This window comes from Mobula birostris, chromosome 1 (assembly GCF_030028105.1).
Source record: "Mobula birostris isolate sMobBir1 chromosome 1, sMobBir1.hap1, whole genome shotgun sequence".
In the NCBI taxonomy this organism is placed as follows: Eukaryota; Metazoa; Chordata; class Chondrichthyes; order Myliobatiformes; family Myliobatidae; genus Mobula; species Mobula birostris.
In genome coordinates, this window is record NC_092370.1 from 127833025 (window position 1) to 127851220 (window position 18196).

Below are 18196 nucleotides of genomic sequence, written 5' to 3' on the forward strand. Positions count from 1 at the left end.
TGTGCATTACCTGTGAAGATAAACCACGAGATTAGAAGATATGCAGCGGGAATACAGCACCTCTAAAATGCTCCATTGCACAGTATTTTCACATTTGATCTTTAGTGTCATCTGAACATTTTTGTCCTGTCTCTATATCTAAAATTCTGGGATTCTAAAGATCCACAAGCCTCTGGGATACAGGAATCCAACACTTACATCCCTCTGAGTTAATTTTCCTTTACCACTTTCTTTATACTTTTCCAACAAGGCATACCTAGTTGAAACTTCAAACATATTAATTAGCTAGCTTATTTAATATTTTGCATATTTGAGATACAAATTGAATTTATTTAAAGTCAGCTCTGATGACGTTCATTCAGATTCCCAGATCCCTCATTTAATTTAAAATCTTAACATTTGCAGATTACTTCCATGACATTTTGTTGTTATATTTTTCCACACTGAACAAGATCAGCTATTCATCCTGCTGGGTTCACAGACCTTGTTACAATTCGGCTTCATGAGTAAATATCATTTATTTCCAAAATTTAAATAATTTTGTTTTGGAACAAAAAAAATTGCATTCACATATTGGGGGTTCAGGGAATTTCCCATTCTTCCATTCTGTCATCTTTCTTCCACTAAACATCCCAAATGGTTTGACCATATTCTTTTTAATTTCTCATGCATTGCATGTGCCATAAATGTCCAATGTGAGACTTTCAGGGATCCTTTTGAAAATCTGCTTTGAACCTGCATTCTCAGTCATTCCTTCAACAAATCATATACAACTCATTGAGCCCAACTTATGCCTCTAAGCTTTTGGGCTGAATAAACACACATTTTTCATGTGCTCAGTAATTTCAACGTTAGTCATCAAGAGTAACATTTATCAACAACTGACATAAACCAATGCACTTTTAGCCTACTCCTCATCCTTTTTTTTTGCAGAGGGGGAGTGGTTTTTCTAATTTTGATATAATCTTCCATTATTCATCTTGGAGAGTCTCAACCATACTCTCCAGTTTTTAGTTTGCTAATTTGAAATTGCAAACATGGTTTTCCCCTCATTTATCCTCCCACAACAATTCCTACAACCCTTCTCACTCTATCCATTCAACCATCTACCATTCTTCAATGCACAAAATGCTCTGTCTCAGTCACCTGCCTTGCACAATGTTACAACCTCTGTTAGCAAAATGGTTTCCCCTGTTCTATATCCCAAACTTTACTCATATCTCTTGCCTTTATTCAGAATCAATCACCTATTAATAACAATGGTTGTTATTTATTCTCTCCCTTCACTTCACATACCCTCTATCAATTGGAGGTCCAGTTGCAGGAGCTTTGCTTGTGTTTACTTCTTTGCAGGATAGGGAGGGATTGCAAGCCGTTACAGTGGTTAGTTGTGACCTGCTTAGTAACTCAGATCCAGACTAATGATCCCAGGAAAGAACTTCCACTTCCACTAGGGCTGGTGGGGCTGTCACTGTGAGCTGTTACAGTGGTTAGTGTTTAGGTTAATTGCCTAGTAACTCAGATCCATCAATGATCCCAGGAAAGAAATTCCACTTCTGTTAGGGCAGGTGGGGAATTTATTTTAGGTTTAGTAAACAATCTGCATTGTGAGCAGTTGTGGGCCCTGTATCTAAGGACAAAAAAAATGAGAGGGTCCAGAGGAGGTTTTCAAGAATGACTCTAGAAAGAAAGAGTTAATGTATGAGGAATGTTTGATGGCTCTAGGCCTGTACTCACTGGTGTTTAGAAGGGTAAGTGAAATATACTGAATACGGAAATGCATGGATCGAGTGAATGTGGACAAGATGTTTCCATTTGTAGGGATGTCCAGGATCTGAGGGCATAACCTCAGAATAACCAGTTGCCCCTTTAGAACTGAGGTGAGGAGAAATTTCTTCAACCAGGAAGTGGTAAATCAATGGGATTTGTTGCCACAGAGGATTGTGGAGGCATTTCTACTTAAGGCAGAAATTAATAGATGATTGATTGGTTAAGGGGAGAAATCAGGAGAGTGGGATTTGACACAAACTTTGCCATGCTTGAACAGTGAAGCAGACTCAGTCGGCTGAATTGCATAATTCTCCTTCTAAGTGTTAAGGCACCTGAGATTATTGGAATTACTGGACTAATGTATTATTGGAAAACTATAATCTGTTTAACTCATGTCATTTGGGTAAGGAAATGTACTGCCTATGCTATCTAATCTTTATGTGACTCCTAACCCACAGAGAGTAAATGATTCTTTCTGAAAGGGCATTTCTTCAGGAGAAATAGGGATGGGGATCTACCCCATTCCTTGCCAAGGATGTTTGCATTCTATGAGACAATATGTGAACAGAAGCAAAGAGTAGGCCCACTTGGCCCTTCAATCCTATCCTGTCATTCAATATGGTTGACAGACCGTAGGCCTCAATTCCTTCAATTCTCTGATCTTTCAAATGTTTATCTACTGCCTCTTTAAGTATCTCTAGTGCTTTACTCTCTGGAACTGATAACCAGCCGGGTCACTGGTGCTCCAAATGCCAGTTTCAGATGCTCAATCCAACCACACAGTTTCCAACCTCTCACCAAACCCTTCATGAGTTGAGTTACTCCAAGGGACCTCTCTTCTGTCCCAGATTCTAGGGGGTGTAATATCTGGAAGCCAATGTGTACCTTGCTTTCTACCTACATCACAACAATCAAATGCTGATAAGATCTAGACATGTTTTCTTTGGGAAAGCACAGGAATTGCAAGAATGTGAGGGAAACTGCCACCTTATGTTACTTATAGGTAAGATGTCAAAAAAAAAACCCACATCAGTTTAAGTGCAACTTTACTCTGACTTCTTTGCCTCTGGCCTTTTACACTATTCCAATGTGAGCTCAAGATACTGCATCTGTTCTTTTGACTAGACAGGTTACAGGCTTGTGGACTCCGTTGAATGTAACGTGAATAACCAACCTTCCTAGTATGTATGTGGAACAGTTCTGAACAAGGTTTATCACCCTGCAATATTAATTCAGTTATTATATCCCTAAACATTTGGCATAATTTTATGAGTAGTCCCAGTAATCCTCTCTTTCAGATTTCTAGTGATTTGTGTATCAAGTTCCCCATATCCTTTTACTTTCTGTTCCCCCTCCTCTGTCCTCACTCATCTCCCTCTACATACAGCAGATAAAGCAGCTAATAAAGTTTTCCCCAAATCCCATCAACCTACACCATCACGCGTGCCACCCAATCTCTTTCCGTCTCTGCCCACATCGATTCCTCCACCGCATCCCCTTCTCTACAATTTCATTTTTTCTTCCCAGTCCTGATGACAGGCCACTGATCTGAAAAATCACGTCTCCACAGATGCTGCCTAACCTGCTGATTCTTCCCAGCTTTCTCTGCCTTGCTTTACTTTGTGTTATTGGTCAGAAATTTACCTCTCCCTTTTCTCCTTTGGCACCAGTAAGTCCCTGCAGAAACGGAAACACAGAACATTACTGATGAAAACTTCACTGAAAGAGCGCTGTGATTTTTAAGTGATTATGAAATATACTTAGTTGATTACCTGCAGACCTGGGGATCCAGGTGGCCCTTCTCTACCTCTCTCAGCCTAGATGACAAAATAAATTCAAAACAAATACAATGTCACACTAAAGCATGCCTGCCCTGAGAATCCCACTGTCCACCATCAGAGTCCTTACAAATGATCACAGTGTAAACCAATGAGCACAGAAATTATTTAGAGTTTTATCATACCATATGCACAAAAGAAAAGTTCAAACAGACTTGGTCAGCATGGACGAACAGTCCAATGAGCACACACTTGCACTGTTCTTAATTTTAATTTCCCCATGCTCTCATTAAATCTCCCCACATTCTACCACCCAGCAGAATTAGATTCGGATTTATTATCACTGACTTAACGGCCTGAACTTTGTTGTTTTGCACTGTACAATGCAAAGGCATAAAATTACTATGAATTACAAAAGTAGGGCAAAGAAAGGGAAAATGAGACAGTGTTCATGGAATCATGGACCATTCAGAAATTAATGGCGAAGGGGATCACTGAATCACTGAGCGTAGATCTTCAGGCTCCTGCACGTCTTCCCTGGTGGTAGTAATAAGAAGAGGGCAGGCCACTTACAGTGGCCAACTAAACCAAGTCAGACTCCTTTGGGACGTGGGAGGAAACTGGATCACCCAAAGGAAACACACACAGAGTCACAGGGAGAATGTGTAAGATGACCGACACAGTACTGGAGATCAGGATTGAACCCGCATTGCTGGAGGTGCGAGGCAGCAGCTCCACAAGCTGCACCACTGTGCTTCTCTTTTAAAGGGAAGGTCTGCTGCAATAGCTTTCCAAGAGAAAATGGATAAATGTTTAAAGAGGTGTGAAAGTTGAAGTGAAGTGGAATACTCTGCAGGATCACAATGGATAGTCCAATGTATCACACTCCCAAACATCTTGGGAGTGTGATGCATTGGACTATCCATTCACCAACAAGCAAGGCTATAACTGAGTAAATGACATTAAGTGGGGTATCATCTTGGAGCCTTGAGAATTATTCCGTTCGTAAGAAACTGACGTCATTGATGTTCATTTGAAACAAAAAATGGGGAAGGATGCAATTATTACCTGGCTGCCTTTCTTCCCAGGATTTCCTGCTTCCCCCTGAAAAATATTAGTACAGAATGCTGTAAAGGATTATTACATATTGTTAAATGTGAGTCATTCAGTTGCCAGATTGACATTCATCATAATCTGCTGTTCAATGAGGGAACACTGCTTTGCTTAGTGACTTCAGCAATTTTAGAAACAATGATGAATTTGCTAGTAGAATTGTTGCTCATTGAACTTTTACCAGAAGAATTTAATAAGCCAAAATCAAGATGGTTGTCGATTGGTAATGTTTTGTATGTTCTTCAAATATTTAAAAAAACACACATTATTCACAAGCTAGGATGAAAGTGGAGTCACAAGGAGCCGCAGGTGTTAGAATTTGGAACAACACTCAAAAAACCGGAGGAATTCAGCATCTGTGGAAGGAATAGACAATCAACATTTTGGATAAGACAATTTATTTGGACTGAAAGATAGAGGCAGATAGCCAGTAGAAGTAGTGAGGGAAGTAGTGGAGCAAGAGCCAACAGGCAATAGGTGGATCAGACCAAGAGCAACATGTTCCTGTTCGGGTGAAGAGTCATCCTGTCAAGATTAGAGAACCTGGATAAGAGATAATGAGTCTCTTGTCAAGATCAAGAAGGAAGCATACATTGGATTTAGGAGGTCAGGGACGAGTGAATCCTTCAATGACTAAAAAAAGACTAAAGGTATTTTAAGAGGGAAATCAAGAGGGCAAACAGATGATATGAGATGGATCTGGCAGGTAAGGTTAAGGAAAATCCCAAGAGGTTCTATAGTTATAATTAGGAGTAAAATGGTGGCTATGAAGTGAGTAAGTTCCCTTAGAGATCAGCAGAGCCACCATGACTTGAGCTGCAGGAGATGAGTGAGATATTTTTCATGAATATTTTGCTGAGGAAAAGTCATAGTTTATCAAGCAGCAAGGGAAACAAGTGGACATGTTTTGGAGGACATCCATATTACTACAGAGGAGGTATTTGCAGATTTATAGTGCATTAAGACTGATAGGGCCTGACAGAGTGCATCCTTGGACTTTGTGGGAGGCTACAGAAGAACTTGAGGAGGCCTTTGAGGAGATATTTGCTTCACTATTAGCCACTGGTTAAGTTCTTGAAGTCTAGAAGGTGGCTATTATTTCCATTATTGAAGAAGTGTAACAAGGACACACCTGATATCCGAATTGGGGAAGTTACTAAAGAGAATTTTGAGGGAGAAGGTCTACCAGTATTTTGATTGATGGAATCTGATTAGGAGGAGTCAACATAGCTTTTTGCATGGAAAGTCAGGCTTAATGAAGGTTGTAGAGTTTTTATTGGAACAGGTAGCCGAAAAGGTAGATGAGTGTAGAATAGTGGACGTTGTCTATTTGGACATTAGCAAAGCCTTTGTCAAGGTCCCCCATGGTAGATGGCCTGGACAGTTAGTCTCATGGAATCCATGCAGAGCTAGTTAGATGGCTCGTAGGTGGGAAGCAGAGGCTAATGGTTTTTTTCTTGGAATGGAGACCAGTGACTAGTAGTGTGATGAATGGGTCAATCCTAAGAGCACAAGTGTGTTGCTTGTTGAAAGCGGCATCAGTTAGACAGGGTGGCACAAACTTGTTTACATACTGCCCAGAATCAGTAATGAGCACAGGAATTGAGAGCGGTTGTATAACTCGTTGATGCTGCACTTGGAATGCTGTGTACAGATTTGGTCACCCTGTTATAGGAAAGATGAGATTACGCTGGAAAGTGTGCAGAAAGGATTTATGAGGGTGTTGTCAAGACTAAACTGCCAGAGCTGAAGGGAGAAGTTGGCCTGATTAGGTCTTTATTTCTTGGACTATAGGAGAAAGGGGTGACCTTACAATGGTTTATAAAATTGTGGGGTGGCCTGCTGATCTCTAGGGAACCTAATCTCTCCACAGCCACACTCTTACTCTTAATATAGCTATAGAACCTTTTGGGATTTTCCTTAACCTTACCTGCCAGATCCATCTCAAACATCAGTGAAAATAAGGTGGCTATTAGCAGTCTGTTCATGACATCCTCGTTAGATATTCGTTTTGTACATGATGTTCTTTGCATCCTCCTCAAAAACCACATCTCTGCTGCTTCAATTCATTTCCTTATGTTACTAATGGTTTTTGAGGAGGATGCAAAGAATATCATGGACGAAACAAATATCTAGCGAGGATGTCATGAACAGAGCAAGCACAAAAAGAGAAATAATGTACGAGATCATGAAAAGGCAACGTAACTTCATTGGGCACGTGATTAGGAAAGAGGAGTTAGAATGCACAGTAATTATGGGAAAGATTGAAGGGAAGAAAGCAAGAGCAAGGCAAAGACAAATGATGATGGAGACACCAACCAGAGAACTGGAAATGAATACCAATGAATTGATCCACTTGACCCGAAACAGGAGTGTGTGGGCCATGGCAGTCAAAGCTCAAACTGGGCATGGGACCTGATGATGATGATGATGATTAGCAGTCTATTTGCCAGAGTTTGGAAGTTCAAAACTAGGGCATAGGTTTAGGGTGACAGGGGAAAGGTTTAAAACAGGACCTGAGGGGCATTTTTTCATGCAGGGAGTGGTGTATATATGGAATAAGACTCCAGAGGAAGTGGTTGATACAAGCACGATAGTTTCAATTAAGAAGCTCTTGGATAGGCCTGTATCCGTCTTCCAGTCAAGATGGCGCCTGCGTACAATGCTCCTTTGGTCGACATATTCTGGATAGATCATAGAACCATCTCGATCACTTCTTTTATTTCTTTTACGTTTGTTTCTCGTCTTGGATATGATTCTGGATCTGCTGAAGCCTGTGTTTTGCTGTTTGGAGATCATTTGGGTGCTTCAGCGCACCGCAGTCTCCAAGATTCCAGGAGGCAGAACGCCATGGTGAGAAGGCTGCAGGATGGTGTGTGAGCTGATGTTTGACCCTATTTCGCAGATTATAGCTTCCATTGTTTGCCATTTAAAGCGACGAGGGCAATTGAAACGTCAAAGTGAATGTGAAAGTTTGGAGATTGTTTGGGTGTTCAGCACTCTGCAGTCTCCAAGAGGATTCCAAGTGGCAGAAGCAGTGTGTGCGAACCTCGTAGTGGGCAGACTGCAGGACAGGGTGCAAGCCCATGCTTGGCTCCATTTCACTAATTAAAACTTCCATTGTTCACTGACTAAAGCGATGAGGGTGATTGAAACATCGAAGCAAGTGTGGAGGGCAAGCACCAACTGTCTGTCTTTTGATCTCTCTGCTATGCTACCAGAGGGGAGAGCGTGCCGCTGCACAGAGTGTTGCCCAAGTGCTTTCTGTGTTTGGGATATGGATTTGGACCATAAAACAGTTTTTTCAGTCTTATAGTCTTTTATATTCTGTGTTTTTCACCCAATCCTCTCAATTTTTGTGCGGGGAGGGGGATTTGGGGTCAATGTGCCTGACCGATTTGTTAGTTTTTTTTGTGTGGGAGGAATGATTTGGGGATCGATGTGCCTGATCCATTTTGTTCATTTTTTTTGTGCATGAGAAGGGATTTGGGGGTTGATGTGCCTGTTCTGTTTTTGTTCCTTTTTTTTTGTGGGGAGGTGGTATTTGGGAGTTGATTATCGTGCTGCCTTTCTTTTCTTCCTTGGTTACAGAGTTGTATACTTTGATAATAAAATGAACCTTTGATAGGTACATGGAGGGGTTATTTAGTTCAGTTTGGATGCAAGTCCATACCTTGTTTCCCTTTGGTCCAGGAATCCCAATAGATCCAGACTGGCCCGGTATTCCAGGCTCTCCTCTTAAACCCTGTAAGAAATTTTTAAAAAGTGTGTATTTCCTTTGCATTCGTTTTTCAGCATTTGTTATTTCAGGGAGAGAGGAAGGACAAAATAATGTTCTCTTCCCCATAAGTGACCTGATCAATTTTAGGGGAACAAAACTCTAGTGGGTTTAACACCTCTATTGAATGATTTAATTCTTGTAAGGGCACCCATTAGAACTGTAATTCATGAAGACTATCCTCCCATCCCGAAGACAATTTAAAATTAGAGTGGGGAAGTGAACGTATGTAAAGCATTAAAATGCTGGCCGAAGGATATGGTTGGGTCTCAGCTTTGTGCCTTTTATGCAGTCTGATTCTCATCTCCATTAAACTTAAGGGGTGTCTATGGTAACGTACAACATTTGTTTTACAACATGTGGTGCATGCTGGGATTTGAACATAAGTACACTGGCACAGGAGTAGATTACTACGCCCCTCAAACTTGCTCCACCATTGAATGAGATCAAAGCTGATTTGTTTTCTAACTCCATATTGCCTGCTTTGTTCCTTATCCACAATATCACCGGTAATCAACATCAGATTTACAATTAGCATTTGAATTTGCATCCATTTTCCAAAGACTCAAAATATTATGGAGTTAGATAGGTCAGAAGCAGGCCCTTCGGCCCACTATATCCATGCTAACCATCAACTCCCTGCTGTATTTATATTATTGCCATTTACCAGCACCTGGTCCAGAGCCTGTTGGCAATTCAAGTGCCTATCTAAACACTTGATTGTTATCAGAATGTTTGCCTTCAATACCCACTCAGGCAATGCATTCCAAATTCCAACCATACTCTGGGCGAAAAAGTTCTTCCTTGGATCTGCACTGAAGCTACAACCTCTGACCACAAGTCTATGCCCTCTAGCCTTAGACACCTCTAAACGAGGAGGACATTTCCTACCATCTGTCCTATTTAATGTTCCATGGGATTTTGGATGCAAATATCAGGCTCTCTCTTCTGCCTTCTCCATTCAAAGGTAAACAAACCCACCCTAACCACCCCACTCTCTTCCTCTAGCAGAGACACTTCACCTTAGGCAATATCCTGACAAATCTCCTCTGTAAACCTTATAGTGCAATTACATCCTTCCTATTGTATCCTATCTGCTTCCTATAGAACTGTACACAGAGACCCATCCATGGTCTAACCAATGTTTTATAAAGTTACAGAACAGAGTTTTAAGCTCTACTTACTCAAGGGAATAAACATTTCAGTAATTCATTTCTAACAGGTTTGTTTCATTACAATAGTGTATACAATTAAATCACTCTTCAATATCTGTGAAGCACAAGGATATATCCCAAAGCCATGGATAATGCTTAATGGGGCTCTTCCTTTTCTTGCCATAGAGTGTTTCACTACAGGAGTGGCTGAGACTAGGTGCATCTAGTAAGTGGAAATGGGATAATGTTTGATAGTGGGCAACAGGGAGATTACACAGTCGATGGAATAGCCTGATGGATCAAACAGGTTACCTCTCAGCAGTAAACTATGGCTTAATAGTTCCATTTAGAACTAATGTCAACAATCACCATCAAACCAAGGAGAGTAATCTTATAAACATTTAGATCTTATGACTTAAACATAAAAGGATCAGCACAGAATTTAAATTGACATGTATCCCTACCTAGAATGCCATTTAACATTGTTGTTTCCTAAGAAAACAGCAATTGATCTGTTTACAGCAGCTGATCACAAGTTCACATGGAGCCAATTAGCCATTGAGCCTATGCTAACTCTCACAGCACTCGTATCAAACTTTCCTTCCTCCCCCTGCAAATTATTTTCCCTGTAACCTGCCTAACATGTCTAATAAATCCCTCTCCCAACCACTGATTACCCAATCACACAACTACGCTAATTTGAGGAAGTTAATTAATCAACCCTCATGTCTTTGGGATGCTGGAGGAAACTGAAGCACTTGGGAGAACCCATGCAGCCACAGGTAGAATATGCTGTCCTCACAGATAAGACCCAAGGTCGGGGTTGAACATGGGTTGCTAGAGCCATAAGGCAGTGACTCTCTAACTGACCACTGTTACCTACTTCAAAGACATTCCAACCAAGTTCATTCATAAATTTAGATCCACACATGGAAGAACAACATCATAACAGACATCAAATCACTGTACTGGCTTAAAGAAATATAATTGTCTCAAGTGCATTAATTTAGACAGCTCATGAGATACTGATATTACTCACAGGTGAACCTGGACGTCCCGGGAGTCCTGGCAGTCCCCATTCACCAACGTCCCCCTTAATAAAGACCAAGCAAAGACAAAAGGTGGTGAGATACACAAGCCCAGCCTCACCCAAGTGTGGTTCTGAGTAGTGTGTTACAGATAGAGAGAGGTGAGGGGACTAGAGGGTGTTACAGAGTTAGGGAGCGGATATGGGGGTTAGAGAAGGTTACAGTGATAGGGAGGGATCCAGGAGCCAGACGAGGTTACAATGAGCTGTGTTGGGAGCTAGACCGGTTACAGACACAGGGAATTTGTGTAGAGACTGGAAGGGACTACAAAGACAAGGAATGACGTTGGGACTGAAGAGAGGCACAGAAATATGGAGCGATGTAGGGGCCAGAAGGCGTTTCAGAAATAGGGTGCAGGGGTCAGAAGAATGTTACAAAGCAAGGAAAGGGTGCAGGGTTTGTATAGGGATTGGGGTTTGGTGACAGAGATACAGGTTAGAGGTGGCTACAGAGACTGGGGCTGAAGGGAGTCACAGAGATTGATGAGCCAGAGGGGGTTAAAGAGACAGGGAGGGGTGAAGGGGTCAAAGAAGGTTTACAGAGATTGGGAGGGGTGTATGGGCTGGGGGGGGGGTTAAAGAGATAGGGAGAGGTGCAGGGGCAAAAGAATGTTTACAGAGATAGAGAGGAATGCAGGTCCAGAGGGGTTTTTTAGAGATAGGAATGGGTACAGGGGGCTAGAAGGCACAATAGAGAGAGGGAAGGATGTTGAGGCTAGAAGGGGTTACAGAAACATAGAAGGCTGTAGGGTCTGAAGGGGAGCCAGAGGGGGTTATAGAGATAAGGACGGTGTAAGATACCAGGTGATTCCCTGTCCTGTTACAGATGCAGAGTCAGGACTGAGAACACATTTCTAGCAAAATATATGACAAAGTAGGGAAGGAAGGTGAGGGAGGAGATGGAGAGCTGAAGCTGAAAGAAGAGAGTCAAAGGAAAGAGAGCCGGCAGGGAAAGGAAAGAGATGGAAGAATGAGAGAAGATATAGGAGATGGATTTTCTTCATTCAGATGGCCATAGCAAATTTGCTTCACAAGATATTCATCTGTGATATCTGGTACTTTTAACTGCATGCTGAATATTTTAATGAGTCAAAAATAGTTGCTGATTTCTTGCGTATTGCACTGTATTCCCAGCCCCAAGAAATTCCAAGAACTACCCCTGTTCCCTGGAGCAGTTCACTGGAAGTATGGCAGAACTTTAACTCCACACATAAACAGGACATTAAGTGAACTAACACCAAAAACACAAAACCAGCTCGGAGATATTTCCTGACCATTACACTGAGAACTAGATAGTTATTTCTGGTGCTGTTTCTTTGAAGGCTTGTTAATTGCCTTTCCTGTGGGATTCTGAGGGAAAACTACTTAATTTTGTTTTGGATAGCCCTGCCACACATTATAGTGGAATCAATTAGCTAAAGTTTATAATAAACTGCACATCCAACAGTGAAGTTTAACAGTGGAAGAACATGCCTTCTTTCTAAAGTTAAGACTTTTGAGTGTTCTTTTTAATAGTATCAATAAAAGATGTAAATATGTCTGCCCAACAATATAAAAGCAACAGAGGACAAAAGAAGATATAATGGAGATAATCATAAAGGAAAGAAAGCACTTATTCAGTCTAATAAGCTTCACACTCAACATTCTTTGGATAAAGAATTCTCCATTTGATTTTCTGGTTAATATCATATTGATTGCTCCTGGCTTTTGCTTAAAACTACAAATGAACTATCACAATTTCAAGAATAACATAAAAACAAGCTTCTGCAAATGCTGGAAACGTTGATTGTTTATCTTCCTTCATGGAAGTTCCTGACTTGCTGTGTATCAAAACTTCAATGAACTTTTGTTAGACCATGCTGACTTCCTCTCTTGCCAAAGCCCTAACCCTTCCTGAAAGGTTTACTCTCAACATTTCTCTACACTCTGGTAAAAGAATTATACCAACAGTACCTAAGTGGCTTATATAATAATTCCTAAAGAAGGGTTTCCGCCTGAAACATCGACTGTTCATTCATTTCCATTGATGCTGCCTGACCTGCTGAGTTCCTCCTGCATTTTGTGTGTGTTGCTTTGGATTTCCAGGATTGGCAGACTTTCTCGTGGTTATATAACACAAAGTGTGTAGCTTTTAACAACTATAGCATGTAACCAGCTGCTCCCTGTACACTTCCAGTGCAGAATTGGACAGAACCAATTTGACTATGTGGGAGTACACAGCAAGACTGGAAAATTTAATAATGTTTACATAAGTTTTCTTCTTGATCATTTCAGCCACAGATCATCTTCCAGAACCTTAGAGAGAAATACCAAGATTAAACCTTTCAGAAAAGAATAAACAGACTTGGATTTGGAAAAAGAGAAGAACATACTGGTGACCTAACACATGTTTTTAAAATTATGCAAAGTTTTGATAGTTGCAGTGTATTCCACCTGGGTTAATGCAAAACTGGAAGTTATCAATATAGGATTCAATCACAAACAGGAGAAAATCAGCAAGGGCCGGAAATCCAAGCAATACACACACACAATTCTGGAGGAAGTCAGCAGGCCAGGCAGCAACTACAGAAAAGAGTAATCAGTTGACATTTCAGACCAGGACCTTTCATCTGCACTGGAGAAAAAAAAGATGAGAAGTCAGAGTAAGAAGGTGGGGGGGAGGGAGGGGAGGAAGAAGTACAAGGTGGTAGGTGATAGGTGAAACTCAGAGAGGGGGAGGGGTGAAGTAAAGAGCCGGGAAGTCGATTGGTGAAAGAGCTAAGGTGCTAGAGAAGGGGGAATCTGATAGGAGAGGACAGAAGCCCATGGAAGAAAGGGAAGGGGAGGAGAACCAGAGGGAAGTGATGGGCAGGTAAGTGGATAAGATGAGAGAGGGAAATGCGAATGGAGAATGATAAGTGGGGGCATTGCTGGAAGTTCGAGAAATCAACGTTCATACCACCAGGTTGGAGGCTACCAGGATAGAATACAAGGTGTAGCTCCTCTAACCATTGTGGCTCTAGAGGAGGCCATTCATCAAGAAATGAAAGAGGAAATTCTACAAGATTTCTTTATCTGCTTAGAATGTGAAACCCACTCTCCCATATCTGGAGTGGATGTGCATTATTTCCTTTGTGACTTCCATTAAAAAAAAACAATGCCACCTTATCGAAATAATTGTATGATGCATATGATCACCTTACTCCTTTCTGATACTATACCCTAAAGCTGGCTTTATCCCAAATTCCAGCCTAGTTTCATGCTGCTTTCAAACCCCTCCAGAAGGACTTAATAGAGGAAGTTTTAATAGAGTTAAGATCTACATTGCTCTTCTCCCCTATTCTGAGGAAATTTCTGTTAACCGCTTCCCACCCACCCACCGCCCCCCCCCCTTCCACCAACTGCCGCTGTCAAACTGCATTTGTTATTTCAGTCTATAGCATTTCAGATAACAGAGTATCACAAAGAACTATACGTTACCTTGGGTCCCGGATGTCCATCACGCCCAGGTAATCCTGGATATCCTTGCTTACCCTAAAAACAAAGACAGATCATCAATAGCCCCAAGTTGTGTTTTTTTTTGGTGCAACCGGGCCCATTTCAACAGCTTGACCTCCTCATCCCCTCAGATTTCCTATCCCCTCATCCTGACACTGGATGGATCTTCATGGAGATAACACTTCTGTCTCTCTCTGGCCCATATTTCCCAATAACAAAATTAACTCCAAAGGTAGGAAGCAAAATATCGCTGTACTGCCTACTTGGGACAGTTGTGGATGCAGGGGAGTAAGAGATGAAGGCCTACACAGATCTGGAGCAGGGAGCCTCAATGTCTTTCTCATTGCTGATCCATCGAAAAATCAATCCACATCTACCTGGAAGAAAATTGATTTATACCCAATAATGCACTGAAAACACAGCCTAAACCCAGTGCCAATGAAAACACAAATGGACTTCTTGGCCATTTCTATCACCCCATCCCCAAGCTACTCCTCCCTTTAAGATCTTTTAAGATAATATGAGTTCTGAATTCTCCAAACACAATGTAAAAGGTGGTTAACTGTTAATTTAGAGCTGAAAAGGGTTGGGGAAGGGCAGGAAAGAGGTGGCAAATGAAGTACAATGTTGGAAAGTGTATGGTTATGCACTTTGGCAGAAAAAATAAACGGGCAGACTATTATTTAAATGGGGAAAGAATTCAAAGTTCTGAGATGCAACGGGACTTGGGAGTCATCGTACAGGATTCCCTTAAAGTTAACCTCCAGGTTGAGTCGGTAGTGAAGAAGGCGAATGCAATGTTGGCATTCATTTCTAGAGGAATAGAGTATAGGAGCAGGGATGTGATGTTGAGGCTCTGTAAGGCGCTGGTGAGACCTCACTTGGAGTACTGTGGGCAGTTTTGGTCTCATTATTTAAGAAAGGATGTGCTGACGTTGGAGAGGGTACAGAGAAGATTCACTAGAATGATTCCGGGAATGAGAGGGTTAACATATGAGGAACGTTTGTCCGCTCTTGGACTGTATTCCTTGGAGTTTAGAAGAATGAGGGGAGACCTCATAGAAACATTTCGAATGTTAAAAGGCATGGACAGAGTGGATGTGGCAAAGTTGTCTCCCATGAAGGGGGAGTCTAGTACGAGAGGGCATGATTTCAGGATTGAAGGGCGCCCTTTCAGAACAGAAATGCAAAAAAATTTTTTTAGTCAGAGGGTGGTGAATCTATGGAATTCGTTGCCACGGGCAGCAGTGGAGGCCAAGTCATTGGGTGTCTTTAAGGCAGAGATTGATAGGTATCTGAGTAGCCAGGGCATCAAAGGTTATGGTGAGAAGGCGGGGCAGTGGGACTAAATAGGATAAAATGGATCAGCTCATGATAAAGTGGCGGAGCAGACTCGATGGGCCGAATAGCCGACTTCTGCTCCTTTGTCTTATGGTCTTATAGTCTTATGGTCTTATGGGAGAGTTTGGCGGACAATTACTCAGGAAGTAAGGTGGTGTGATGTGGATTAATAAGTGAAACACCAGGTGCCCAAACTCTCCACACACCAATCTATTCCCTTTAATCCATTTCATGCAACGTGGATGAACTTACTGTTGACCAGAGACAACCAGATGGTGGAAAAAACAAGCTGTTTAAATATTTTTCTTTGTAAGCATTTTTATTTCTAAGAAAAGAAAGATTATTATAAGAAACCAGATATGACTAAAGGCTGTGTTTGGTGCATTTTATTTGCCAATACAGAAACTAATGAAATATACCAATGGATGCATTTTCATGGCACTGACTAGGCATTGTGATGTTTCAGTGCTTCACCCAAAAAGCACAATCCCACCCCCCCCACCACTTATACTTTATCAGGGGCAACCAACAGTAACGCACATACGTTGTTCATTATCTGCCAATGTCATGGGAGTCAATGATGAGTGCTTTCAGAGTCATACAGCAAGGAAATGAGGCCCTTCAACACATTGAGTCTGTAGTGGCCATCAGCCACCCACTTGCACTATTCCTACACAAATCCCAGTTAATTCTCTCTGTATTTCCATCATCTTTGCCCAAACCTTTCCCAGTTTCTATCACTCACATACACATTAGGGATCACTTATAGCAGCCAACGCACATGGATTTATGATGTGGATGGAAGCCAGAAGCTGGAGGAAGCCCACACAGCCGCTGGGAGAAATTACAAAGACCAGAGAGAGGGACAATACAGAGATCAGGACTGAATATGGGTTATTGGGCTTATGCTAGCAGGGTAGTCATTATGTCAAACACAATCCGATTTTGGTAACTTCATACATTCTTAATCAACAATTTGTTCCTTCCCTTTCATGAAATCTCTGACTTGGATCTTGTAGCTCTTCAACAGTACACTCCTGACTCTCACATCCAAGAGAAAAGGTCAGCAATAACATTAAACCAGAGAACTATAGGGAGATGCACTAAACATCTGTTTTCACCCAGTTTCCGTATGTTTTTTGCTTGGGAATTGAAACATCTTGAATCCAAGTTTATAATTCACAGAGGATAAAGATTCTTTCAGGGGAGGAGTACATACCCTGGCAAAATAATTTCTAATTTTCAAAGGCCATTTCAGAACCTAAGTTAACAGCTACAGGGGTTCAAAAAAAACACAGCAGCTGGCTTCAAAATGTTCCTTCAGAGGTGAACTCAAGTAAATTGCGGCTCACTGAGTAGTGTTAGCAACACCTTCAATGCCAAGAAATTTAACTGCACAATATTGCTTTCTCAGAGTGAAATACAAAAATAAATGTTTTGGGTCACATCATGTCAATCCAGAAATTAAACTGGGAAGAATTCACATGGAATGCAATTATTTTTTTTTGTGTAACCCATCTCCTGCATTATTTCCTTCCATGCCTATAGTCTGCCTAACTTCCCCACCCTATATCTGCCCATCTCTCACCCAGTCCTGCTCATGAATATAAATCGAGCTCGTGTCCTTCTGCATGGTCAAGAGGTTTGGATATGGTGAATGAAGGGTGAAACTCCAGCAGAAGATGAGAAAGATTTACATACATTTTGGTTGCATCTTTCACAGAATCAGGAAGACTTTAGGCTCTTTCTGTCAACTAATTTTATTTCTAACCGCGATCACAATTTCTCTACGGGAAGACCCCACAGAAACAGCAAATTTATTTATTTTATTTTATTTAGAGATACAGCATGGAGCAGGCTCTTCGATCCTCACCTCCCAGCAACCCCCAACAACCCCTGATTTAACCCTAGCCTAATCACAGGACAATCTACAATGACCAATTACCCACTGTGGACTGTGGCAGGAAACCACAGCACTCGGAGAAAACCCACACATTCCACGGGGAGAACGTAAAGAGAACAGGGATCGAACTCAAACCTCTGATGCCCTGAGCTGTAATAACATTGCACTAACTGCTACACTAGTTGTTGATCTCCATATAATAGATTCTAGTGGCATTTGAGGAGGGATAAAAGAGTGGCTACTTACTGGGAACTCTTCTTACCCTTCTTCAAAACAGAGCACAGGGATTTTCTACATCCAACTGAGCAATAAAATAGAGAGTAATTTCATTTTCAAGATGCCAAAGTGATACAGTAGTGCAGCTAATAGAGTTACTGCCTCCCAGCTCCTGTGACCCTGGTTCAATCCTGCCCTCGGGCACTATCTGTGCATGGTTTATACGTTCCTCATGAAGGCTCTCATTCCACCCACGTCCCAGACTCATGGAGATTGATAGGCCGATTGGCTGCTGTAAATAGCCCACAGAATGTAGAATCTGGGCAAATCTTATGGATATATGAGGAGAATAAAGTAGATTAGTATAAATGGGTGGAAAAAATGTGCTGCTGGTGGAAATCAAAAGGTCAGGCATCATTTGAGGAGTGAAATGGACAGTTGGCATTTCAGGTTATGACCCTTCATCTGGACTGAAAGTGTAGAGGAGAGAGAGCCAGTATAAAGAGGAGAGGGGAAAGGTGTGGCGAGAGCTGGCAGCCAATAGGTGGATCCAGGTGAGGATAGGTTGACTGGCAGGTG

General features: G+C 41.6%; 1 protein-coding gene across 1 annotated transcript in view; it reads right to left on the minus strand.

Moving 5' to 3' along the window:
* The window catches only part of LOC140199571 (uncharacterized), a 254277-nt gene that overhangs the window by 12043 nt on the left and 224038 nt on the right, over positions 1 to 18196 (minus strand). Inside the window, exons 19-24 of the mRNA XM_072261873.1 lie at positions 14140 to 14193; positions 10633 to 10686; positions 8335 to 8406; positions 4617 to 4652; positions 3543 to 3587; positions 3415 to 3447 (exon numbers count right to left, since the gene is read on the minus strand). Coding sequence (XP_072117974.1) covers positions 3415 to 3447; positions 3543 to 3587; positions 4617 to 4652; positions 8335 to 8406; positions 10633 to 10686; positions 14140 to 14193 — 294 coding nt within the window. The remainder of the gene's footprint in view (positions 1 to 3414; positions 3448 to 3542; positions 3588 to 4616; positions 4653 to 8334; positions 8407 to 10632; positions 10687 to 14139; positions 14194 to 18196) is intronic.